At 39.4% G+C, this 27735-nt stretch overlaps 1 protein-coding gene across 1 annotated transcript in view; it reads left to right on the forward strand.

Moving 5' to 3' along the window:
* Aebp2 (AE binding protein 2) overlaps nucleotides 1-27492 on the forward strand; it is a 131706-nt gene extending 104214 nt beyond the window's left edge. Inside the window, exon 9 of the mRNA XM_047550400.1 lies at nucleotides 27077-27492. Within this exon, the coding sequence (XP_047406356.1) occupies nucleotides 27077-27113 (37 nt within the window). The 3' untranslated portion in view covers nucleotides 27114-27492. The remainder of the gene's footprint in view (nucleotides 1-27076) is intronic.
* The last annotated feature ends 243 nt before the right edge of the window (nucleotides 27493-27735 follow it).

Genomic DNA, 27735 nt, shown 5'->3' on the forward strand with positions numbered 1-27735 from the left:
ACAGGACTTGCCCTTTGTCAGGAAATGAGAGTAATCATGTTTTTATAAATATCTGCTTGTTTAACATTGTCCAGATTTTCCACACCTTTTTTTTTTCTTTTTAACAGTTTTGGGGATTGAACCCAGCCAGGGGTGCTCTACCACTGAGCTACAACTCCAGCCCTTTTTATTTTTAATTTTGAGACAGGGTTTCTCTAAGTTGCTGAGGCTGGCCTCCAACTGTGATCCTCCTGCCTCAGCCTCCCAAGTTACTGGGATTACAGGTGTTTGCTACAACACTTGGCATAGCCCATACTCTAAAAAGCTTTTTTGTTTGTCTTTGTATTTTCCTCACTGTTCACACTTCATGGTTCTATTAAAGAGCACTAATTTTCAGATTTAAATTTTGTTTGCAAACGATTTTTGTTGATGATACTAAGTAATTAATGAGGCAGGAGCATTTGAGTTCCTAATGTTCGGGCTTACTGTGTTTTATTTCAAAATCATGTGATTTGGCCGAACTGTAGAACTGTTTTGAAAGATTTCAATGCCTAAAATACAAGTTGAAAATGAAACTGGGTGAGGGATAACTCTCATTGTACTTTCTTGCCTTCAGAAGATTTTGTGTGAAACTTAAGAGGTACTTGCTTTCATTTTACATTGTTTTGTTAGAGGGTTGGGGTTGACCATTAATTGGATATCAGTTCATGGCAAATTGGTCTTTTCATCATCAGGCACCGTCTTGTTTTACTTATCATCATATTTTCACATTATATTTACTTTTCAAACCCAGTGATTCATTTCTACTTTTCAAGGGTAATTATTTCATATCATGAGAAAAGTAATTTAAGCAAAAAATATCCAAAGTTTACTGTAAGCCTTATGCTTGAATAAATATCTCGACATCTAACTTGTTGCTTATTGCTGTACAACCTTCTGTGGCTTTGCGACAAGTGCAAGCACTAAGCAGAAGCACCTGAGCCTCGCCTGGCTTTTGATGAATTTGATGAATTGTGCTTTGGTAAGTCAACTCCCCTGTATAATTTTATTGGTAAGGCCCTGTGCAAGTCTGAATCCCTCCCCTACAAAAACATGCAGAATTACTACCTATCACGTGTCTATGCCAGAAATGGCTAAAACAGCTGTATTTCAAGTTCTGCACAAACATGAAGAAATCTGAATGGAAATTAACATGTTGGTAGTGTCCAGTGTGTTCAGAATTGGACCACCCTGAGCTGTCAGCCCCTCTGTTTTAGTCATCTATTTTGCCACTGTGACTAAAAGACCTGGCCAGAACAATTGTAGAAACGGAAAGATTTATTTAGGGGCTCACAGTTTTGGAGGTCTTAGTCCATACAAGGCCAGCTCCATTCCTGCGGGTTCAAGGTGAAGCAGAACATCATGGAAGAGTTTGGTGGAGGGAAGCAGCTCATATGATAATCAGAAAGCATAGAAAGAGACTCCACTCTACAGATACAAAATGTGTACCCCAAAGCCATGCCCCCAATGTCTACCTCCTCCAGCCACACCCCACCTACTTTTGGTTACCACTCAATTAATCCCACGAGGGATTAATTAACTGATTAAGTTAAGGCTATGACCCAATCATTTGTCCTCCAAAGCCTCTTGCTTTGTCTCACACATGAGCTTTTGGGGGATACCTCACATCCAAACCATAACACCTTCTAGTGTTAGCTTCATCTAATCCCCAGTTTAATTACAATTGCTATGTAAGTTTCAGTTTAAAAACAATATGTGTGCAGACATGGCTCCTTTTCAAGATCTTCTCCCTTTTCTCCCTCTGGGTTCTAAATTCTAAACCCCAAGGGTTGATATAATTGTCCTTTGTCAGAATGAGGAGGGACCATTTTACTTCCTGGTCTTGCCTTGGTTTGTTTTACTAGGCACTGAATGGAAGTCTGTGTTTCATTGGTTCACACCACACATCACTTGGCAAAAGGGATGTCTCTCAAATTGAGCTGAGGCCTCTTTAACTTACATCAAGAGGTCTCTGTCCTGCAGATGACTTCCTGGCAGGTGGATACCCATTTGGAAATTTCTGGATCTCCATCTACTCAGGAGCTGCATGTCACCCCAAGGCACTCTTACTAGCTCTTCTTTTGCATAGATATAGCCTGTTGCCTCTTCCACTCTCTTGCTACCTTATGACCCCCAGTACTTCTATATGGCTGTGGCTTTCAACATATTTCTGACTTGAAGCAGAGCACATGTTGTCTTTGGGACTTCACAATTAAAGGTTTTCCATATAGTCTCCCTTCCATGGCGAATGGCCACCCTGCAGTCATTAAGCTGTTAACCCTCTTGGAAGCTCTTTTGTTTTTTTTCTGCTGAGAGCTTTCTTTGATCCCTTTGGGGTGATGGATGAGAAGGAGGGAAAAAAATCTGTTCTTCCAGATTGTATCTATCTTTTGCAATATTTCATTGTCTCACCTGGGCAGGGGTGGGGAGAGCAATTTCTTTCTGACCTTTGAGATGAATGCAGCATCTTTTTCTTTCTTTTTTTTATAGCCAAGTATTCTCTGCCCAGTTGAAGCAGTTCTACAGGGCATGTGGTAAGAGCACACCAATTAATTCTTTAAACTATCACCAATGCTGTATGCAATTAGAGAAGCAAAATGAACAAAAATAGAGCACCTGAAAGCCAACCATTTCTTCTTTAAAATCCATTTGAAAGCATTTGGGACAGAAGATGTCTGAAGTTTCTTTAAACTTTTTTTTCCTTTAACTTTCTAGTTTCTGAGTGATGATAACAACCATGCTTTGATTTCTCAAGAATTAACCCAGCAGGACAGGGTCATTCATCACCCCACTATAGACTGACCACAGTGAGGCGGTTTTGTTTTTGCCAGTTAGTAATTTTCTTTTTTCTTTCTTTTTCTAAATACTTTTTTTTAAAGTTCTAGATGGACACACTATCTTTATTTTATTTATTTATTTTTATGTGGTGCTGAGGATTAAACCCAGTGCCTCACACATGCTAGGCATGTGCTTTACCACTGAACCACAACCCCAGCCCTTCATTTTCTTCTTCTTCTTTTTTTTTTTTTTTTTGCAGTACTGGGGATTGAACCCAAGGGCATTCACTCTACCACGAGCTACATCCCTGGCCTTTTCTGTTTTTTATTTTGAAACAGTGTATTGCTAAATTGCCTAGGTTGGCCTTGAATTTGTAATCCTCCTGCCTCAGATTCCAGAGAGACTGGGATTAAAGGTGTGTGCCACTGTGCCCAGTCGAGTTTCTCAATGAAGGAAAGAGAAGAGAAATTATAGAAAACTTAGGATAAGAAAAACAGGATCTTTGTGTTAGCTGAGTGAACTTGACCTGCTAGGTATAACATTCAATATAACACTGGGGGAAGGGACAATGACTCTTGGGACCTTGGAGAAATTTTAAGAAACATCCATCCAACTCTTTTTATAAAGTGGATGTCAAATGAAAAGCTACTCTGGCTAGTAATTCAGGTAGAAAGTTTACCAGATAGGTGAGTCTCAACCTTTGGTTAAAAGGAGAGTTTGGGGACTGAGAAAGGAAAAGAATTTGCAGGGGTTGGGTGGCAGTGAGAGACTTCATAGGGAAAACTATATCGACTTGAGCTGGTGTGTGTGTGTGTGTGTGTGTGTGTGTGTGTTTGTTACTGGGGATTGATTCCAGGAGCACTCTACCACTGAGCTACATACCCAGCAATTTTTATTTTTTATTTTGAGGCAGGGTCTGGCTAAATTGCCGAGACTGGCCTTAAACTTGCAATCTTCCTACTTTAGCTTCCCCAGTAGCTGGGATTACCAGCATGCATTACCACATCTGGCTACACTTGAGCTATTTTGAAACCCCAGAGCTCTTTGAAAATCAGACTGAAATGGGTACTGTTGCTCCATCCTTAGAAATGAGGGAATGTGCTGGGTGTAGTGTCACAAATCTGCAATTCCAACATTTGGGAGACTGAGGCAGAAGGATTGTACTTTTGAGGTCAGCCTCAGAAATTTAGCAAGGCCCTAAGCAACTTAGCAAGACCCTGACTCAAAAAATAAAAAGGGCTGGGGATGTAGTTCAGTGGTAAAGTGACCTGAGTTTAATTCCTAGTACTGGGAAAAAAGAAAAAAAAAAAAAAAAAAGTGAGGGAATGTCTCATGGTATGTCCAAGGGAACTAGCTGAAATTTTAAATAAGAGAGAAACATTCTTGGCAAAACCCTAGAGGGAAGTCCTTCATTTCCTACCTTCTAATCTACAAACCCCTTCATCTATACCCACCATCTCTGCCTATCCTCACTTTTTAACATTTCAGCTTTCATCCCTGCCACTTCCTCCACCTGTCATCTGGATTCCAATCTCTCTCATCTTCTCATGGACTCTCCTGCACCAGCATTTTCTGCTCTTTTCTGACGCATAAGCTGCTGCAGTATATCCCTTTAGTTGACACACAAGCTTCTCTTTTATTACCTTAGTTCTCAGAGTACCTTTTAGATAACCTTCTGGAAAGAGTTGCTTGCAGCCATTGTGCACACTTCCTCAGCTCCTGCCCTCCTTCACTCTGGCTCCAGGCAACATCTGTCCATGCCACCTTGATGTCTTTATCAAGGTCACAAATGATATCAATGGAGCCAATCCAGGAGTCATCTTTAGGGCCACGCCCATCTGTCCATAGCATTTGAGGGAGTTGATAACTTCCTTCTTTTTTATCTTCCACCCTTGTGTGACCACCACTTACCCCAGTGCATGTCACAACTGTCACATGGGGATGATTGCTATTTTCATATCTGCAGAAGCATTCTCCTCCTTCAGTCCTTATTGACTTGGCTTCGGAAGGGAAAGACCTTCATGAGGCAGACCTGCTAGAGATTTTGGGAGCCCCCCAGGCCCTGTTATCAAAGTACCCACACCTCTCCTTTTTCCCTCTGGTAGAGGAGTCTTAGGATGCCTCCTCTTAATTCTGTAAAGTCAGGCTGGGTACCAAGAGCCTCCTATTTATTTTTTCCCAGGGTAGTGTCCTGAAATGTTTAAATCTGTGTCCTTTCCCTGACCTAAGTAGAGCCAGCTGTTAATATCCACATGCTTTGTGTGGGGATTTGATGTACCCTTGGATGAAGCACATGCTCACCATCTGTGGAGGTTAGCATGCACATCTTGGGCATGCATGCACTGCTGTGGCATGCATTGCCCAGTTGCTGGGTGGGGGCTGCAGTCAAAGCATCCTATATGGCTCGTGAGTGAGCTTCTTGTTAAAGTCCATGAGCCACTTAATAGAGTCTATGGTGAGATTTTATTTTGAGTTGGAGATAGAACCCAGAACCTGGTGCATGCTAGGAAAATGCTGTATCACTAAGCTGTACCCCTGACCTGTATGGCTGGCTTTTGAGATCCAGGTGGTAGTTCTCTTTACTTCTGGCTGCCCCTGGTCTATTCAGCTGTGATCATCTGCTCAGTGATCTGGGTAGGGCAAGACAGCAGTGGACCTCTTGGGTGGTATGTCAAGAGGCCAGGAAAGCTGGGTGCTCACTCTATTTTCACTTTCCTCTGAACAAGAGATTGCTAGCCAACAGGGTCTCTCCTGGGACTGTGTTGTGCTGCCTTTGCAGTAGTAGTGTGGATTTGTAGAGACTACCTCTCTTTACCAGAGGATGGGCCTCTCATAGTACCCCACTCTCCTATCAGAGCTCTTGGTCAGGATTGGAGGAATTTGTTGAACCAATCAGATGCTTTCTGCAGTGTTTTTCTAACGATAATGGCATAAGCTCTCTTTCCTCTATGGTCATGTAAGGAGAGTGCTGGATGATTGATCTATAGCCAGATAATATTGAGGAAAATAATCCTTGTGCTTTGTTCCCCACATCATTGTAACTGACATTTCTCAATGTTACATCAAGTCATCTTCATTGCCTTGAGAAGAAGAGAGTAGAACCCATAATTTTAGAGAGTTTTTAAAATTTAATTTCCTTCAAATAGAGTTTGAGAGTCAAAAGAAAGGATCTGCTGGAATCTAAGTGCTATATAATTAGTACCTTGAGGAAGAATGCAACTGTCTCACCTGTTGCCTTAGGGAGACTAGGGAGATCTAGGCTAGTGGAGCAGGCATATTACTTATAGATCAAACTTAGGGGCAGGTACATTCTCACATGGGGAACCAGGTGAACAGGAGTGGGTCAGCAATAGGTGCCTGATGAGTATCACTGGTAGTGGTCTTGAGGCAACCAGTGGGAGCCAAGCTAATGCTTGTAGGTTGTCACGCTTGGGGGAGCAGCACATGCCACTTGGGTCACCTGCCCACATACTGAGACTTTGATAAGCTCTAGCAAACTGTTCCAGTCTGTACTTTCAAGGGTTCTGCATACTTCTCTTCATGTTTTTCTTTCCCTGTAAACACAGGGGAATCTTAAAATCCAGAAAAGAGATTTGCTTTTCCTCATGTAGTGAGCAATATTCTCAAACCCATCTACTAAGCAGTCTCTTCCCATTAATCAAGTGACATCACATATAAAATTTCCATATATAAATGGGCCTGTCTCTGGTAGATCACCATTTATAATGGTGAGGATCATGAGCACAGAAGGAAAAGAAGGAGCTGTGGAACATACCCATGCTATCATCTGCCTGCAGTGGGGCAGGAAGTACAGGACTGAGAGACTAATCGTTGAGCTTATGTGGTTCTCACATCTGGTGGATGGTACATATGGGACTTTGTTAATTTGAGTAGAGAGGTTTGGAGGACATGGAAAACAGGACCATATCCATTCTATTCAGGTAAAAAAGAAAAAATAAGCTGGGAAAAATGAGAAGAGAGTACATGGGTTACATAGACATTTTGGGACTATTCTGAGAATGTTATGGGTTAAGTAGGATTTTAGAACTGGCCTGGGAATCTAGTGATTGTTTCTATGAGAAAATGTATTCCAGCTTTAAACTCAGGATATCTGGAACACATCTCCATTTGTCACAATTCCAGAAAGATTCACAGGAATTTCACTTTCCCTCTAATCTGATCTCAAAGATAGGAACTACACTCACTTTAACCCATTAAGTCCCAAGTTTTCACTTCTATGAATATTTCAACAAAATTGACACAGAGGCATTAAAATAAGTTAGAAACCATAATCTAGAGCTTATAGAGCTTATATATGTATTTTTTCACATATATGGAAATATATATTTAAAATACTTTTTTTATTCATCTATTATTATTCTTAAAAGAATAGACCTCTAAAACATTATTTCAAAGTTACCATAAGTGGTATATTTGTTGCACAATTTAAGTGTTTTAGGTGTTCCACATCTGGGATAATGGCACAAGATGGGTTAAGCAGAGACTCCACAGACAGAAGTAGAAACAAGCCTACCCAAAGCACATGGTAGGCAGGAGTGTTGATTTTTATCCCCATGGAGAAAGGGAATTTTATAGCAATGAGAGTAGGGTCTCTAGTGCCAGGGTTATAATCCATACTTATCTTTATGGAAAGAAAAGGAGCTTCTAAACAGTGGGAACAGAGCCCAGAGTCCAGGACTTTGTGGGAAAGTGGGCCAGATTTATCCAGGAGGCTGCATGTGAAGCTTGGCTACTTCCTGTGCTGGTTGGGGCTGCGAATGGCTGATAATATCGCTGGAGCCTGGAATGTCTTCAAAGCCTACCTGGCACAAAATGTGACACTGATGTAGTATCTCATTTCCTTCTCATTCTAGGGACAAGTGAGACTGGATTGATGCCTGGGCATACCCTGTGTGCTCGTGATGGGATGGGGCTAAGCTTGGCTAGCACCTGACAGCTTGACTTGACAGTTGTCTGTGCAACCAGGGAAATGATTTCTCTCTGGTTTCATTGGTTAGAACATGAAACTAAGGTAGTGTTTGATCTATCTTGTACAGATTTGGTTCAGAAAAATCTTAAGCATATACTAAAAGTGGCTAAATTTTTTCTCTATATGTATTGTATACATGTAATAATTTTGTTCTGGAAATATACATATGTATGTTATACATATAATATGTATGTAATATATATGTTTACACACACAGAGCCACGCACTGCATAATAATGGTGGTATTATCATTTCAGTGAGTGAAAGATGGCATAGACAACGTGGTCCCATAAGATCATAATGGAGCTGGAAAACTCCCCTCAACTAGTAACTTCATAGCCAAATAATGTCATAGTGTGATGCATGGCTGATGTGTTGTGGACATGCTTTTGTAATAAACCTTCACACTGCCAGTATGAAAGTATGACATACAATTATGTATGTGTCATTATGTACAGCATATAGACAACTATTACTGGTTTTATTTACCTCTTAAAACATTATGTACTCCTTCTACTTATTAAAAAAGTCTGCTATGAAACCATGTGTCTTGTTATGCTGGCAGCAGCCTCATTCATCTTATATGTACTGGGTATCTTGATTGCATCAATAGGTGATGTTAACTGACCCATACCATCTAGATTTGCATTGGTACATTCTATGATGTTCTTACAGAGATGAAATTGCCTAATGATGCATTTCTCAGAATAACCCATTGCTAAGTCACACACACACACACACACACACACACACATGCAAGTTGTTGTGGAAAAATAGATGGATACCCATGCTCCTTCTCCTCTTATTTGTTTTCATTTTTGTAGTGCGTGGAATTGAACCCAGGGCTCACTTTTGCTAGGCAAGCAATCTACCATTGAGCCCCAGCCCCAACCCACTATTATCTTTGCCTGCCCTTATTTTCTTTGTTTTAAAAATTAATTTGATAGGTGAAAAATACCTTTAAAATTACTGTAAATGGGAGGTTCATGTTTAGACAGTTTTCCCAGTTGGAATGCTATTTTTTAAAGCAGTGTTTTCATGGCCTGCATTCAGAGGTGTGGGCACATGGGAGCCATTTACAGAAAGTATCTGATTACTTGTACAATTGATAGAATACAGAAACAGAGGGCAGAGTTTTAAGTTTCCTTTCTAAAGCAGGTTGTATAATCTTTCCTTTTATGACTATGGACAAGTGCATTTGTGAGGAAAAGAAAAGGAAGCTATGGAATGTAATGAAGAGAGAAATTTATTCTATCTCTGAAAATGTATAACACCCAAGATTTATAGAGATAAGGATGCTCACAATGATGGTTTTGGATCAAATTCTGATGAGAAATGCTTAAGACCTCTGCATTGAAAAATAATGATTGATTATAAAAGTGTCACACATTAACTGGGACTCCTCAGCACATCTACTATCAGTGATTGATTACAAGAGCCTTCTAACTTCTCTATGTTCAATTTCTCCCTTTCCCAATCAATCTGTTGTTGTATATCCTGCCACAAGAGAGATCTTTAAAACTGCAGATCTGACTAGGGCTCCTCTGTCTTAAAATGTTATGATAACTGCTCCTTATTGCTTCTAGAAGGGGTTAAATCTGTGATCTGTTGCCTGAAACTAGCTGTAAGGTATGAATTCATACACTTATATATTTTGACCCATATACCGTGAAAAAAAAAACATGCACTATTGCCAGGATTTAAAAATAGGGGAATTTGACAGAACCTGGATGTTCTGCTGTTGTTAAATAAAACTGGAAGTTCTGGAAACACTAGCTTCCATTTTTTTTCTGTAATAATTAAATGGTTCCATTTGGAAGGGCATGATTTCCCCAGTTTTCCACAGTATCCTATACATTCTTTCTTTTTCATTGACATGTTCTCATTGTTCATTTATATGATCTGTTTGGTATTTACAGACATTTAAAAATTTTCAACTCTTGGAATTGGGCTCAAGTTGGACTGCTTAGCCTCATATATAAGGAGTATCTGACTCAGGTTAACTGTGTGTGTGTGTGTGTGTGTGTGTGTGTGTGTGTGTGTGTATGTGTGTATGTGTATGTTACTGGAGATTAAACCCAGGGGTACGCTACCACTGAGCTAGCCCTTTTTATTTTTTGTTTGAGGCAGGTCTTGGTAAATTGCTAAGGCTGGCCTTGAATTTGCAATCCTTCTGCCTCAGCCTCCTGAGTTGCTAGGGTTACAGGCATGCACCACTATGCCCAGCTAATCAGACTAACTTTTTAAGGCTGATTTCTCACATTTTCCCCCTTGACTTTACATTCCAAAAATACAGTTTCCCCTAAGACACTGTGATTTTACCATGCCTTTCTATATTAAGAGACTTCTCAACTGACCAAAATATTTTTTCCTTCTGGAAAGTGATTTGTGACTTCCTTAGAGTTAACCATTCCTTCTTCATTTTTTTTCCCCCTGAGCATCAAACCTACTTCCACTGTTGATTTTATATTTTGTAAATATAAAAATATATTTTGATATATATTTTATATTTTATTTATTTGTGTAAAAGAAGGAGGCTTTCTTTTGTGAGCCCCTGGCATAAAACTTCATGGTGGAGATCCAAACCTGTGTTGATAAGCATGTTCAGAAGCTGGAGCTGATCTGCAGGACTGGCGTGGTCTCAGGACTCAGGGAACTAGAGGGTCCTTGCTATGTGAGTTTCTGTTAGGAAAGTTAGATCAGAGTTTATGGGGGGACCAGAGGGTAAAATTAAGAAGACAGGAGATTCAAAAGGAGACATTTCAAATGGAGGATTTAAAGTAAAAGCCACCAGAAGAATAAATATAGAATTAGTTTAAAAATTGCTGGGCCTGGTGGCATGCCTGTAATCTCAGCAGCTCGGGAAGCGAGGCAGGAGGATTGCGAGTTCAAAGCCAGACTCAGCAACTTAGTGAGAGTTAACAAAATTATTAAAAAGGGCTGGGGATGTGCTAAGTAGTTAAGCACCCCCGGGGTTCAATCATCAGTACCAAAAAAAAAAAAAAAAAAAAAAAAATTAATGGAGTTTGAGTCATTGGAAAATAGAGTCAGAAAATGGAGTCAGAGTGGAAAAGAGGTGGAACACGGAGGTTGCCTTCCATAATTTGTGAATTTTAAAGATCAAATGCAGAGACTGGTCACATAGCTCAGTGGTAGAGCTCTTACCTAGTATGCATGAGGACCTATGTTCAATCCCTTATATTGTAACAAAAATTTCAAATGCATGTAATAGTGTGATAATTTAAAAAAATTATATTTAGGAAAATATAATGTAGCAATTGTGTGTAATGTGATTCTTTTCCATGACCCATAAATCTCCATGAAGAACAAAAAATTGAAAATCACTGTATTCATAGTAATTATTTTTCTTATGGAAACCAGTAAAGAAGCTGGGTTGAATATATTGGCCTTCTGAATCTATGGGCTCCACATCCATGTGTTTAACCAACCTCAGATGTAAAATATTTAGGGAAAAAAAAGTACATCTATACTGAAAATAGACAGCTTTTTTCCCTTGTCATTATTCTGTAAACAATACAGTGTAACAACTATTTATATTGTGTTGTGTATTATAAGCAATCCAGAGATGATTTAAAGCATATGGGAGGATGTGCTTAGGTTGTATGCAAATACTCAGCTATTTTATGTAAGAAACTTGAGCATCTACAGGATTTGCTATTGAAGTAAATCTGGGACACGATTCTGCGTGGACACTGAGGGATGGCTGTACTGGTTAAGGTGAGACCAGCACAGCTGGCTTGTGAAGGTAGGGAAATAGCTGATATCTTAGCTATATTTGTGTTTTTCTAAATGTAGTCTTAAAAGAACTTGTCAAACTAATGCTTGTACTTGATTTAAAAATATTAGAAGGCATAAGATAAAAGAAAATCATACTCCTCACCCTATTTTTTCCAGCTATAGTCCTATCCTTTAGAATTAACTTCTTTAAAATCCTTTAATCTTTTAGTTCTTCTGCTGGTCTTCATTTCACTCTATCATAATATGACAGAAGACATCACATGGCAAGAGTGTGAGACTCAGCATCAGATTCATCCTTTTATCAGGAATCCATTCCTGTGACAATGACATTGATACATTTATGAGAGCAGAGCCCTCATGACCTAATCACGTCTCAAAGGTTCCTCATCTCATTACTGTTGCATTGAGGATTAAGTTTTCTAATGTATGAATTTTGGGGGCCACATTCCAACCATAGTGAGCCTGGTTTCTCACTCTTGCCTTCCATGTAACTGGTGTTTCTGAAGTTATGGGCCTTCCAGGGTGCGGCTGGGCAGACTCTCTTCATTCTTATCCACAGCCCTCTCTATGTCTGTTCCATGCTGTAGGCTATTCTGCCCTACATCAATCAGCCATAAGTCTACCTTCTAACTCCCAGAAATTCGTTGAAATTCTCTACTGATATTTTCCTTCTCTCCCACACTCTGTATTATTTAGTGTTTATATCTTTTAATTCCTGTATTACCATTTATTATGGTCTTCCATGGGAGAGGAAATAAAGATGCACAGTCCATTTTCTTGAAGAGAAACTAGTACATTTATTTGCCCATCTCCATCTTTTAATTAGTGTATGATCTCCTTAACAGTAGGGAACATTATTCTTCATTTTTATATATTCAGAGTATATTAGTCGCCATCTAGTCAGGAAAACAGAAGCCATACTAGAGATTTCAACAGAGGGAATTTAACATAGGGAATTGTTTGCACTGGTGTTGGAGAGTAGAGAGAACAAAAAAGGGACACTGAGGTAATTTGGAAATCACTGAAGAAACTCAACCAACGCTGGGCATAGTCGGGGAATGAAAAGGAGGAGACTGGGATTGTCAGAAATGAAAATCTCAGAGTAGAATGCCTATGTAGTTGGGGCTAAGGCTTCTGAGGAGTGACTATGACCAGATTGTAGCTAATGCCTCAGAGGGCCTGAGATGAGACTGATAATGGGGCCAAAATTGCTCAGGCAGGAACTACCTGTTGCCGCTGGGGCTAAGTGCCATTGAAAAGGACCCTAAACGCAAGGGAAGAAGGAGGTCGCTTGTCTCCTCATTCTGCCTTCCAGTTTCTCTGCAGAATTTAACAGGAACCCACTATCAAAAGAGTCTGGGAAGTACAGTTTGCAGAGTCCCTGTCCCTGTATGTGAATTTGGAGTTGAGAGACAATAGCAAAGAAAGAATACCGAAGACCTGATATAAATCTATATTTCTAGACAATATCTTTCTTGAGTGTTATGAACTTGCCTGCTTGCCTACCTTTCTTCCTTCTCTTTCTTTCTGTGGTACTGGGGCTTGAACCCAGGGCCTCATACACGCTAAGCATGTGTTCTAACACTGAGACAAACCAACACCCCCAGACTTGTATTTTTCTTTGTCAATTGTCACTTTTTGGTTGCCCCAGGGAACATCAAAGGAAAACACAAAATTAGCAAATCATTTTTTTGCCGGGTGCTATACTCCCCAAATACTTCATGTTAACTTCAAATTGAATTAAGAAAATAGGAGCTAAGTGTTGTTTTCTAGAGGAGGGGTATTTACCAAAACTGAATGGATTACGTTTTTACCAAGACTTACCTTCTCATCTTCAACATTTCCAGCCACTGAAGCCCAATCAGGAGTTATTCTTTACAACTTTCCCTACATCCCACTTACTGAGTCTTTCATTTTTGTTGTCCAGGGTCTCATCTTCTCTCCCAGATTGCCTTTGCTATTCCCTCAGTCAGGCCCTGATTGCATTTTATATTGACCATTGTAATTACCACCTAGCTGGGGACCCAACTACTATTTTATCCTTCTGTTGATTATGGAGTGATTTTTAAAATTACATAATTCTGATTAGATCAATGTTGAGGTTATATCCTTATGGATAAAGGTGTTAGATAAAGGTGTGATTCTTTGAGTGTAAAGTAGAGAAGGGAAAGCTTTCTTCAGCAAGTGTCAGTGACTGACAGAAAGTAGAAAGAAAAGAGGACTGAATATGCTCATGAACATGTTGAAACGACTGCATTCCCATTTTGTGCAAGGGTTAAAGGGTGGTATGGAGAAGTAGAAGAAAACGATTGATCTTGATGCTTAGAAATTGAAAAGGTGAGATAAAAAGAACATGAGGGAAAGATTGGAAAGAGAAGAGAGAAAAATTTAGTATCATAACTTTGTTTCTAGTGAGTTGGCAAGCAATAGGGTTTTGCATTAGTATAAAGGAAATTATTTTTTATAAGCCCCAGAAATGTCTGTAACCATCCCCTAAAAAGATGTAAAGAAAAAGATCCTAGCTGATACTGTAAAGAAGAAGAGAAAATGTAGAACAGGAAATGAAGTTATGATTCCCTTTTGAAATTCAGGAGAAGACCAAAGAAAGATACAGGAAATTTTGGAGAATTGCTCTGTGTGTGTGTGTGTGTGTGTGTGTGTGTGTGTGTGAATGAATTCATTAACAAGAGAAGTGCTACCATTTTCAAAAACCTGGGATGGCAGCTTCTGACATCTGGAAAATGATCCTGAGGCAAAAAATAGTGCAGACATGGCTGGAGGCATGAAGTATGGACTGTGTATTAAGTTTGCTTTCTGTGTGGTTAGGTCTGGTATATCCTCTATTTGAAAATAAGAGAACTAAAAATAAAGTAAGAAAAGCATGTAAATTGACATCCAGTAAAAGACGAATGGCATTACATCTCACTCTAGTAGGAATAGTTATAGGTGAACTAATTAAAAGTCAAACCAAATCAAAGAACAGAGGAAAGCCTCATTTCCTGAGCTTGGAAATTTACCTTTTTGAGTAAGACAGAAGATTTATGGGAAAGAGGATGTAAATCTATTCAAAATTGTCTGCCACAGTGCTCCATAAGCATTTGAAGATGGTGATAGGAAAAAAACAGAAAATACCTAACATAAAATAGCCATTTTATTGTGATATGGCTAAAAATATTGCCATTAAGCCTTTGGAGCTGGTTAGTGGGAGGAGTTTGGAAAAATTTGGAGATGCTGGCTTGAAAAGCCTCAGAATGTAAAAGGAGCTTAATGGGTGGTTCTGGTAGGAGCTCAGAAGAGCAGAATGCCAACAGGAATACAGATAGTAAAGATCATGCTCAAGAGGTTTCAGAGGGAAATGAGGACTCTATTCAGAATTTGGCTAGAGGCCACTCATGTTATATATGGCAAAGGGCTGGTCTACTGTGTGAGTGAGCTTTGTCATTAACATAGAACAAATATATTTGTGTCTTTCCACAATGTCAGAATTTATTAAATAACTATATATATATATATATATATATATATATATATATATATATATATACAGGCTACACCACTTTCATCAGTTACAGTTCACTGAATACTTGTGAGTCACCTGGTAGTCATAAACTGGGCAATCACAGGTTCTTTTATTACAATCTTAATTTCTAATATCTGTAACAAGCCACACATCACACTTTACACACTTATATACAGGTTATTACAGAAAGGCTAAGAAAGGGTTAAAGCAGCCACAGGGGCTCAGGAAGTTGAACTGAGAGTGAAGGCAGAGGAGAGATGTGAATGCAAAGAATCACTGTAGGTGGTCAGATAGAATTATGAACCAGTCCACCACTTGTTCAGGGTGTAGAGCTGTCAAGGTACAGGACCTTATTCTAGGCCAGGGTCTGGACAGACAGAGGTTTCAGAATGTCAGTGGAGTGGGTTTTGTGTGCTCATCACAGGCAGGGGTAACCATGCTCCATGGAGGCCTCATGGGGTAGGAAATTGGAGATTCAATTTTCCTGGGCAAGGCTCATGATAAGTGACCAGGTGATGGGGTCAGGGTGACACTGTGTCCAGTCTTAGGGTTCTCCCCCTCCTAAGGGCCTCCAGTGAGAGGTTTGCTTCATTTGATGCTCCGGTGCGTTTGACAATCTTGTGGGTCTGGTTTTTACAACATGAATTTGATAAACCCATGTATCCATTTGCTTCTGATGAGCTTGATAAGTCCACAGGTGGTCATATTTATTAGCTTGATTAACTTATTTAACAATTTGTGCCTTATGATTGTGGTAGGCAGATGGTTGTTTACTTGTACAACAATGTGTAGAGTCATTCTACCTCAGCATTTAAAACAGAGAAGCTTATGGAAAACTGCTTTATAAAATGGAGTAACACAAGTTAAGGGATATTATGGGAACTACTATTCTTTCATCATGGAGTAATGCAAAGCAGGGCACATCTACATTTTGCCCATGTCCTGAACTTTGTGTGAAGCTGAATTTAAAGTTGATGGACTAATAAATGTGGTGGAGAAAATTTCAAGGCAGTACAGCAGTCAGTTAGTGGCATTTTGCTGGCAGCCTTTATCCAGGTTTACTGTGAGAATCAGAAGAAGAAAGGAGAGAGGGAGGATTTTAAAAGATGCCCTTCAACAGATGAATGGATAAAGAAACTGTGGTATATGTACACAATGGAATATTATTCAGCCATAAAGAATAATAATATTATGGCATTTGCAGATAAATGGATAGAATTGGAGAATATCATGCTAAGTGAAATAAGCCAAGCCCAAAAAACCAAAGGCCAAATGTTTTCCCTGATAAGTGGATGATGATACATAATGGGTGTGGTGGGATAAGAGAATGGAGGAACTTTAGATTACATAGAGGGAAATGAGAGGGGGGAGAGAGCAGGGGTATGAAAGAGGATGGAATGAGACAGACATCATTACCCTAATGTACATGTATGATTACACAAATGGTGTGAATCTACATCGTGCACAACCATAGAAACGAAAAGTTGTACCCCATTTATGTACAATGAATCAAAATAAAGTCTGTATAAATAAAAAACAAATTAAAAAAAACCTTACACTTTGGCCAGAAAAGTGCATAGAAACTGGGACCAAGGAAGGTGTGGTTGTTGAAGAGATTATAGCCACTGAAGAGATGTACTTTGCACAGAGATAATAGACAAGATGGCTTGAGAGCATCTCAGGAATTTGCAAGACCACATCCATTGCAGGTTCTAGGATATTAAAAGGAAAATTCCTTTGAGAAGAGATCATAGGGAAGAGGGGTACCCCACTTGCACAGGGATTCTGCAAAGTTGTCTCACCATGCTTAGCCACCCAGGCATTCCGAAGCTTCTGCAGCCATGATTCCAGGAGGCCCAGCTACTGCTTGAGCTGATGGTAGACTTTGGCATCATCCACGTAGTGCTGGTTCTACAGGAATGAGGTTGCTAGAGTTAGGGACTCATTGAGGCTTCCACTTGGATTTCAAAAGAAAGCCTGGGAGGCCAGGCAAAGTGGAGCAGGATTGTCCTGGCAGGTTGTCCCTGAGAAGGCGATGCATGAAGTTGTGAGAGTGAAGCTGAAACTGGAATGGAGACCCAAGACATGATGAGATGACAGTAGCATGGACTATCTGCTGAGGAAAGGTGCTGGCTGAGAGAGCCTATGTATGCTGCAACTGACAAGACCAAAGGGGTAGGCCTGCCCAAGACCTCTGGAGAGAACATCTTGCTACTGTGCATCCTGGATGCTGTATGTGGAGTTATAGGACCTGTTTGCCTGGCCGGCATTCAATTTTGCTTTGGCCCCATCACTTCTTTATGCCCTTATTCCTCCCTTTTGGAGTGGAAATATTTACTCTGTGCCATTGTATATCAGATAAATGTAAGCTGTGTTTTACTTTTATAGGGGCTTGCAACCAAGAGTTTGCCCAGAGTCTTAGGCAGTGCTGAAACTGTTATAACTATGGGACTCTTAGAATTGAATTAAATGCATTTTGCACTATGAGAGAAATATGAACTTTTGGGGACCAGGGATGGAACATTATTTTTTTAAAATATGAGGTGCCACCCAAAATCTCCTGTGTTAATGAAGGTCAGAGGTAAAATGACTAGACAGTTGCAACCTAATCAGTCCATTTTAGTTTGAATGGACTAGGTGGTAATTGTAGGTAGATGGGATGAGACTGGAGAAGGTCTGCCACTAGGGGCATGGCCCGGAAGGGTTCATCTTCCCCTTTCTTTTCCTGCTTTCCTGCCTCTATTTCCTGAGCAGTTTCCCTTTACCATGCCTGTCTGTCATAATCATCTGCCTCATCTTGAGCCCAGAGCAATGGAATGAACCCATCATGGACTAAATCTCTGAAACCACTAGCCATAATAAACTTCCTTTCCTCTAAGTTGTTCCTGTCAGGTGTTTTGTGCATAGCAATGCAAAACTGAGTCATACAAGGACATTGATCTAGAAATATGAAGGCCCAGGTCTAAGTTCTTGTGTCACTATTGAATGTGACTGTTTTCTCCAAGTCTCAATGTCCTCACCTGCAAAACCTCATCACCTGAATTACTTCACAGTGTTGCTGTGAACATCAAATAGACTATATAGAAAAGTGATTTGTAAACTATGAAGTATCTTTCCATCTTCATTCAGTGAACATATATTGAGCACATAACATGTGTCAGGTATTTTGTTAAGTTGTATAATACAAAGCCCCGGGGAGCTCACAATCTATGGGAATGTCAGATGAACCCATAAATTATAATGCCTTACAATCTATGACATAAGAGATTCTAAGGGCTTGTCAAAGATTGAGGAATCTTAAGATTCCTAGCCCTGTAGTGCCACTTGTTGGAAGTTTACATAATTAGATGACTTCAGATCTATTGTACTACATGTATGAAGGATAGGAATGTGGAAAATGGGGAGCCACCTCTAGTATAAAATGAGCTTTGTGTAAATTAGAAGAGAAATCTCTTCTAGATAGATGCAAAATGTGGCCATCCTCCAAAGATGAATTAGAAAAAGATATCATTTTTGGTGGACAAGTTTAGCCCTGACCAGGGCACAAGACAGCCAGATTGAAATCATTTATTATACTATAGGGGGCCACTGTTTCAGGCACAACTGGAATCAGTAAACTTGATATCCTGGTAACAGTATGATTTTGTGGTTCTTGCATTTGAAGATGACAATTGAAAAATCATAGCAGAGTATACTTTATGCACACATATGTATGTGCATGCAATTTAGGAAAGAATTTAATTTATGAATTTCACCTACACAAACAGACAGATATACTCCTGGGAGGGACGGGAACCCTTTGCAAAAACTGGAAAAAATGCTTGCTAGCTTTAATCAAATTTTGTAGATCTGTATCAAAGCCCACATAGGAACCCAGAAACTACTCAGTAGGTAGAATACAGCAAGTTTCTTGCAGCTATTGGTCATAAGGCTGATGGAATTGCTGGGAAGTCAAACAGAAGATGTGAGCTAATTCAGATGTCGGCAATGGCAGGCATCTAATATCTTGCCTTGGTGGGAGTGACAGAGAGGAGTTAATGTTACTGGAGCCCAGAGGCCAGAGTCACTCTAAGGAAATTGAAGTACAGCAGCCTAGGCAGAAGGAGCTGGCACACACAGAGATGGTGTCATTAATGGAGATGTAGCTGAAGGCAGATAAGGAAAGGGAGAAGTCTCCTTGGCTCTCCTTTCCTTACTTCTTCAGTCTCCTTCCTGTATCTTTCCTGGCTGATTCCAGATCCTCCAACTAAAGGGATCCTTGATAATCAACCTGCAAGGACTTTGCCCCCTATTACAGAGTAGGCTCAGGGAGAGGAGGAGGGACACCTGAGGGCCAATATGCTCAGGACTAGTACAACAAAAGGGAAAAAAAAAGTGATACTAACTGAATAATCAAGAATAACTCAAAAGTTTCCCCCCCCCAAATAAATCTTTATTAACAAAAGCAACACAGAGGAAAAATTTCAGATTTGCATCTAAAATATATCAATTATGACTACAAGTCCATATATCAAAGAACAGAGAATGACAAAATGAATATAAACATTTAAATCATGAAAGATGAGCACTTTGGTTGCTATCACTGAGACTAGCTGAAATAGGCCTAATACTGTGGTCTTAAAAAGTACATATGCTCCATGAAGGTCAAGGTAGGTTTCCCCAAGAAAGTGATATTTAAGCTCAGAGAAGGAAAACATTTATTTTATTTTAATTAAAAAAAAAGTACACATGATCCAGTGAAGAATTTCCTTCCTGCATTTTGTAACAGGTATCAGTAGTGTTGGGAAGCTGCCAAAGTAAAGAATAGTGGTAGCCTCAGTCTACCGAAAATCAGAGCAGCGTAATGATGAGTTATGACAAGATCCCGTTTGAGTCTCTCCCTCCAACTCGAGGAAAGGAGTGGATCTCAAAGGAGATCTCTCAGAAACAGCCCATCATTCACTGCGTGAGCCTCTATGGTCCTTTAGTCCTGGATGTGAAACGAAATCCAGTGACTCTAGTTGTGGATCTGGATGCCTGGTGCCAATATCCTACTAAGACAAGACTATCTTGTCTTTCTTTAGATTACCCAATGTTATAGTTTGGATCTGGAATGTCCCTCAAAGGCTCATATTTTGAAGACTTAGTCCCCAGCTGGTGGCACGATTGGGATGTGGTAGAAATTTTAGGAGGTGGGGCCTAGTTGGAGGAGGTGGGTCACTGGGGGCATGACTTTGAAGGATATATTTTATCCTTGAACCCTTCTTTTTCTTCTTCTCTCAATTTCTCTCTCTCTCTCTCTCTCTCTCTCTCTCCTCTCTCTCTCTCTCTCTCTCTCTCTCTCTCTCTCTCTCTCTCTCTCTCTCTCTCTCTCTCATTCTCTCTGCATCCTGGCCACCAGGAGATAAGTAGCTTTGCTCTACCATGCTTTCTTCACCATGATATTCTGCCTCACCACAGACCCAGAAACAACAAAGTCAGCTGACCATGGACTGAAACCTCTGAAAGAATGAGCAAATTAATTGTTCTTCTTTACACTGGTTTTCTCAGGTATTTTGTCACAGTGATAGAAAGCTAGCACACCTACTCTGCTCACTCTTATGCAAACATCTTCTAGGGACTATCTGTCCAATAGAATTTTCTGTAATGATGCAAATGTTCTCTCTGTGCTGTACAACGGGGTAGCCACTAACCACATGTGGTCACTGAGCACTTAATATATGGCACTGTAACTGAGGAACTGTGTTTCAAATTTTAATTTTAATTATTTAGAACTTTTATTTTTTGGTACTGGGGATTGAACCTTACTAGGGGTGTTTTACCACTCAGCTACATCTCTAGCCCATTTTTTTTCCATTTTTAAATTTTATTGATACTTTAATCTGGTGCAAAGTGTGGCCATTAGGTTACAAACAATTCCAAAACAATGTGGAGATGCATTAGAAAGAGGAATTTATACTTCCAGGGCCTTTTATTTTTTTATTTTGGAACAGGTTTTCACTAAGTTGCTCAAGCCGGCCTTGGATTTGTGATCCTCCTGCCTTAACCTCCCACATCTCTGGGATTACAGGTGTGCACTACAGGCACCTGGCAGTTATTTACAATTTAAATTTAAATTTGTACATGTGGCTAGTGGTTACTGTGTTGGATAGTGTTTCTCTAAGATATTGATACTGAGTCTTTTATTACCTCACTGTTTATTCCACAAAAGGAAAAACTTTCTTGTGCCTTCCCAGTAATCTCAGGGATTAAGTTAATTAACTCAAATCAGCAAGGTAGACTGAAATTTCACCGAAACTGCAGACTTTGTTGATAATTCTGCTGTTTATGTCCCTAGTGCTCCATGCAGCTGGGGAGATTTTCAACCTCTCTTGCTGATGAAATCAGGGGAGACAGAAGCCCTGGTGGAAAAGTCCCTTTCATGTGAGTCTAGGAAGGGTGAGCACAAGGCAGCCCTCTAGTCATTTCAGGGCCGCAGAATGGTGTGGAGGCATCCGGAAGCTTTTTGGTTTTTGTTTTTTCCCTGAGAGAGGCACAGAAATGGCTAAGAGGGAACTATACCATCTCAGAGGCTCCTGTCAAATAAAACGGCCAAAGCCCCCAAACAAAACAATAACAGCAATTCAGAACCAAGACAAGGTACATCCCGTAGGATGCCAGTGGAAGGCCCAGTATGACAGTGAGCCAGAAAGCTTGTTGTACAAAATTATGATTCCTCATAGGGCCACCTGGACTGTATCATCCCCCTTTGGATGAAAGGACCAGAGAGGAAAATCCTGGATAGTCTGGACTTAATTTAAATCAGAAAAATACAAAAGTGACCAAAGTTACTCCCCCAGAGAACTCAAGTTACAGAGCAAAATGATAATAGCTAAATAATAGTTATTCTTGCATGTGGATACTAGGAGTATGATCAGTATATTTACAGCAGCTTTGGTGGTAATGGTAAAAGCAGAGGGGGAGAGAGAGAGGGAGGGAGGGAGAACATGCATGCATGAGAGAGTAAAACCACAGATAAACAATAAAATAAAATGATATCTCCTCAATAGAAGAATGAATAATGTGGAATTGCCATACAATGTACTAATATGTCACACTGAAAATAAGTGAACTACCTCTGTGTCAACCAGTGTGGACACATTTCCAAGATATTGAATGGGGGAATCAAGTCACAAAAGTATGTATAAAGATGTTCTATAAAATAGTGGACAAAACTGAGTAATACTGGATCTGGGGATATATTAAGTGGTAGCAATTATATGAAACAGCGGAGGAGCCAGGTGTGGTGGTGTATGCTTGTAATCCCAGCGGCTTGGGAGGCTGAAGCAGGAGGATCACAAGTGTGAGCCCAGCCTCAGCAACTTCATGAGTCCGTCTCAAAAAATAAAAAGGGCTGGGGATGTGGCTTGGTAATTAAGTGCTCCTGGGTACAATCCCCAGCACCCAAACAGAACAAAACAAAACAAAACAAAAACAAAAACAGTGGAGGAGTGAGAAACTCCAGATAGTCAGTATCTCTGGGGACAAGAGGGTAGGATTGGGGAGCAGCCCACTGGGGCGTCCGTGGTGATAGAAATGCTCCTTTTGTCAACCTGTGTGGTGATTATTGTTTTTATAATTAGAACAATTCAAAACACTGAGAAAATACTATATGTACATCATGATGTCATTTCTTCAGAATTTATTTATTTTTGGTTTTAATTTTTAATTTAAATATTTATGGTGTTGGGGATCAAACTAGGGCCTCACACATGCTAGGCAATTGCTCTACCAAGTTATACACCCCCACCCCATGAAGGTTAAAATCATGTGTTGTTTCTAGTCATATTAGAACCATAAAATATACCCCAGTCCAGAATAGTGGTGAATTCAAGGGGTACAGAACAAAGGATCTTCAGAGTTCACAAGGGCTTTGTTTGAAGTAGTCATTTTCATTTTTTATTTCTGTAGCAGCATGGCATTTGTTATCTTTTTGTATGCCTGAACTATTTGCCAAAGTTATAAAAAGCAGCAACTAGTGTGGTTTCATTGGAGGATCTTCCAGGAACTCAGACTGCAGGGGCCAGAGTGGGGAGCACAGGAGGAAAGGTGAGTGCCAAGTCACCTCTAGTACTTTACTGCTATACAGAGTCAATGCAATTCCCATCAAAATTCCAACGACGTTCTTCATAGAAATAGAAATAGCAGTCATGAAATTCATTTGGAAAAATAAGAGGCCCAGAATAGCCAAAGCAATCCTTAGCAAGAAAAGCAAGGCAGGAAGCATCACAATCCCAGAACTTAAATTACACTCCAGAGTTGTAGTAACAAGACAGCATGGTATTGGTACCAAAACAGGCAAGAAGACCAGTGGAACAGAATAGAAGACACAGAGACAAACCCACAAAAATATAGTTACCTAGTACTAAATAAAGGCACCCAAAACATAAATTGGAGAAAAGATAGCCTCTTCAACAAATGGTGCTGGGAAAACTGGAAATCTCTATATTGTAGAATGAAATTTAATCCCGATCTCTCACCCTGCACAAAAATCAACTCAAAATGGATCAAAGACCTATAAATCAGACCAGACATACTAGAAGAAAATGTAGGACCAGTACTCCAACTTATTGGCTCAGGAACTGACTTTTTTTTTAACAAGACTCCTAAACTGCAAGAAGTAAAATCAAGAATCAATAAATGGGATGATATCAAACTAAAAAGCTTCTTCACAGCAATGAAAACAATTAAGAACATGAAGCGAGAGCCTACAGAGTGGGAGAAAATCTTTGCAACCTTCGCCTCAGATAGAACATTAATTTCCAGGATATATAAAAAACTTGAAAAACTTAACACCAAAACCACAGATAACCCAACCTGGCATGGTGGCGCACACCTGTAATCCCAGCAGATTGGGACTGAGGAAGGAAGATCGTGAGTTCAAATCCAGCCTTAGCAACTTAGTGAGTCCAGCGAGACCCTATCTCTAAATAAAATATACAAAAGGGCTATGGGTGTGACTCAGTGCTTAAGGTTCAATCCCCGGTACCAAAAAACCAAACCAAAACAAAGCAAATAACCCAATCAATAAATGCAAAGAAATTGAACAGACACTTCTCAGAAGAAATACAAATTGTAAACAGGTAACTTACCATTACACCAGGTGCTAAGGATAGAAATAAGTTTGTGGAAAACCTGAGTTCAGAGCAGGGACAGCAACAGGGATGTGCAAGTTCTGCTAGCTTAGAGAAAGTGAGAACCCCAGTACCTCCTTTTTTCATTTGTCAGACACATTCTCACTGATGTTTTCCACCTGGAAGACTTTGGTCTGCTCATCTATTTTGGGTATCTTTTTCAACAAGTAGAGACCAAACTGGAAGGAATTGAAAATTTCCAAAAGCAATCCATGTAAAACAAGTCAGGGGTTATTAAGAGCCCACTTAACATCCTGCAGTATTGTTTGCTAATTCTGGGGAGGCAACCTGAGACAGGAGTTAAGGGTATGGGTTCTGGAATCAGACTGCCTGCATTTCAGTTCCGGCTCCCCCAGTTTCTAGTCATGTGTTCTTGACCTAGCTGCCTAACCTCACTATGCCTTATTTCCATTGTCTATAAAAATGTGACTGACAATAGTTAGCTTATGTATGTGTTGGGAGGAAGAAATGAATTCTTGTATGTAAGGCTCTCAGAACACGTACTGTGTAAGCACTTCTGTTATTATTAGTTCTAGCCTCAAGTTTATTTAAGTTTCTAGGGCTAAATAAATACCTTAGAAACCATGTCAGAAATTATCATAGCAATTAACCAATTGAGGACATTGGGACATGAATGTGGGGAGCATTTGGTGGAGTTGGGACAGGGAAAGAAAATCAGGTAGAACAAGGTAAAGGGATGAGGATTAGAGGTTAAAAAAAAAAATCCAGAAGTCCTTAGTACAAAGAGTCCAGTGGTTAAAAACAGATGAAACACTTACCAGATGACAGCGAATACATTTCACTGTGTTTGAAAACTCTCCTCACCACTCTTCAAGCAAGAAATTTTATCCCAGCCATGTTGCTCCTGTGTATTTTCCTCTTAAGAGAGTGTGAATTTGAAGTTCTTTCTTTACGTATTGTATTTTTGTAATGACTGGAATGGACAGAGCTAGATATGAAGAAGGGAGAAGGTAATGTTTTATTACCTAGAAAGAACAGTGAAAGTTATCAGCACATGTGGGACCAAGTAATATATTCTGGAAAGGGAATGTGAACTTGTTTTGAAAAAGAAAAAGGAAACACAGATTCCTATGTGAGTTCATTCTGATTCACAATAAAAAGACTTTATAGACATTTAACCATCTAGTTCTCTTTTTTATTTGCTGATAGTGAGGCCTAGAAAGCATATAATTTGTTACTTTACATTTTTTTCAGGCTTATTTCAGTATTGAGAGGTCTGAAAATAATATTTTTATAATATTTGTAATAAATATTATAATATTTATAATAATATTTTTATTATTATGAGGCAATGTTCTATGGCATGTATTATATCTAGGATATTTTAATTCCATTGAGATTATTTATACTTTAGATGCATATGTTACTATGCTATGGGTTATTCAAAGAAAGGTGAATTAATGTCCTTCTCATTAGAGAAGAAGGTGAATTGATGTCCTTTGCCTATTGCAATCTATGTCAGAGGCTCTTCTTTAGGAATATGACAGTTTTCTGTAGTGCTCAAGGTCAAGAATTTAAAATTAAGTTTCTAGAGAAAAATAGCTCCTGCATAATTCTTTAGACTAGCCAAACCTTTCATCCTATTCATTAAAGGCCTAATTAGTGTCAGTTATGATTCTGAAGACACTGAATCTAATGATGGACTTTTTGGGGAACACTTTATTAGGTTGTAATTAAGTGGTTTCCTGTGTCATTGTGTCCATTGGCATTGACTTATGCTTACTGATGTCTTGGACTGTGTGTTTTCCTCCATAGTTATCAATCTGAAGTGGTTTTCTTCTCCTAAGAAATGCCAGGACACTGGGTGCTGTTAAAGAACATCATGGTGATTGCACTTGGAAAGTGTTTTAGACAAGGAACTGGCCTAAACATGTCCCCTCATCTTATTTTACTTGGTTTATTTATCATTTCTTTTAGTGTTGAACATAAGAAATCTCATATCCATCTTAGTGTGTGGTCTCAGGTTTGGAAGGAATGACTTGGCAGGATTTTGAGAAATATTAAGAGCTCCTTTGGATCATTTATGTACTCAACATAATGGAAAAATGGCACAAAACTCTCAGAAATTGCAGCTAATTTGTAAGAATAATGAAAAGGGATCTACCAAGACCGAGTGTTTCACTACCTGGAGATGGCTTAGCTTTAAAACTTAAGTTAAAAAAAGAAATCACTAACCACAGCAATAGCAGACAGTTTACCAGGACAGACATTTCTAATTAATTCCTAGGCTATTAAGCCTTGCAGGCCAATCCAGATGAGCAATAAAGTTAGAGAGGAGTGATGGAGAACATTTTCCTTTTTTGAATCTAACCATAATCAGTCATATTTTTCCACTCCTTTGGTTAGAAAACAGAGTTGCAAAAATGGCTAGGGAAATCTTTCAAGTATTAAATGTTCCCTATGTGGCTATTAAAATAGAAATTCCATCTGTGTGTTACAGAATTAAGTGGTTTTTTTTTTAATTTTAATTTTTTGATACTGGGAATTGAACCCAGGGGCATTTTATCACTGAGCCACATCCCCAGCCCTTTTTATTTTTTACTGTGAGACAGGCCCTCTCTAAGTTGCTCAGTCTGGCCTCAAACTTTCAATCCTCCTTCCTCAGTCTTCTGAGTTGCTGTGAGTATAGGCATGTGCCACGGAGTCCAACAGATATAAGTGATTCTAAGGAAAGTAATAGCTCTTAACGTTCCTTCAGTAGTTCCTTTGTTATTTTAACTTTCTACAAAGAAGACTAAACTAGTCATAGTTAAACTCTATGTTCTTACTGCTCATGTCTACTTGCTTCCTAACCTAACTCCTCTCCCTCTTTCCTTCCTTCCTCTGTCATTCATGCAGTAAGTGGCGAAAACAGAACAAAACCTCAAGCTTCTGAATCCAGAAAGATGCAGTTATAGCAAAAATTAAAACAACAGCAACAACAACAGGTTTGGAATGAGAAGATGAGAGCTCAAGGTGTAACTCCAGCGCTTCTTAGTTATGTGACCTTGGACCTTTTACCCACGTGATTTTGCTTATCTGTAAGAGGCACGTTCTCTTCCATCCAGAAACCCCCAAGTGTTACCCTCCAGAATTTCACAAGCACTTCTTTGTCTTGTGGGTTAGAAAAGCCAATTACTGCGCCTTCACTATTCTCATGAAGAACTCTTGATAGAAAATATCAGTATCTATTAGAAAATCATGAATTCAGACCTGAAGACTACTTATTGCTCAATGAATGGAATGGTTCTTTTCCTACATTTGAAATTCTTTTGACCCTATAAATTGGATATTATGATATCATCATTTTATGAATATTCAGAAGCTTCTGACTTCTGAATACACTATTTCTAACTTTTCTGATTAATACACACATTACTGGTGTATTATTTGTGCTACATACAGAAGTGGAAATTCAAAAGAAAGAGATAAAAAAATATTAATGGCACATATCATATTTTGTTCTTTCCTGTCTCTAGTGGATCAGTTGATTTACTTGATTTACTTCCTGGAGTGTA

Source organism: Sciurus carolinensis, chromosome 4 (genome assembly GCF_902686445.1).
Source record: "Sciurus carolinensis chromosome 4, mSciCar1.2, whole genome shotgun sequence".
Taxonomy (NCBI): Eukaryota; Metazoa; Chordata; class Mammalia; order Rodentia; family Sciuridae; genus Sciurus; species Sciurus carolinensis.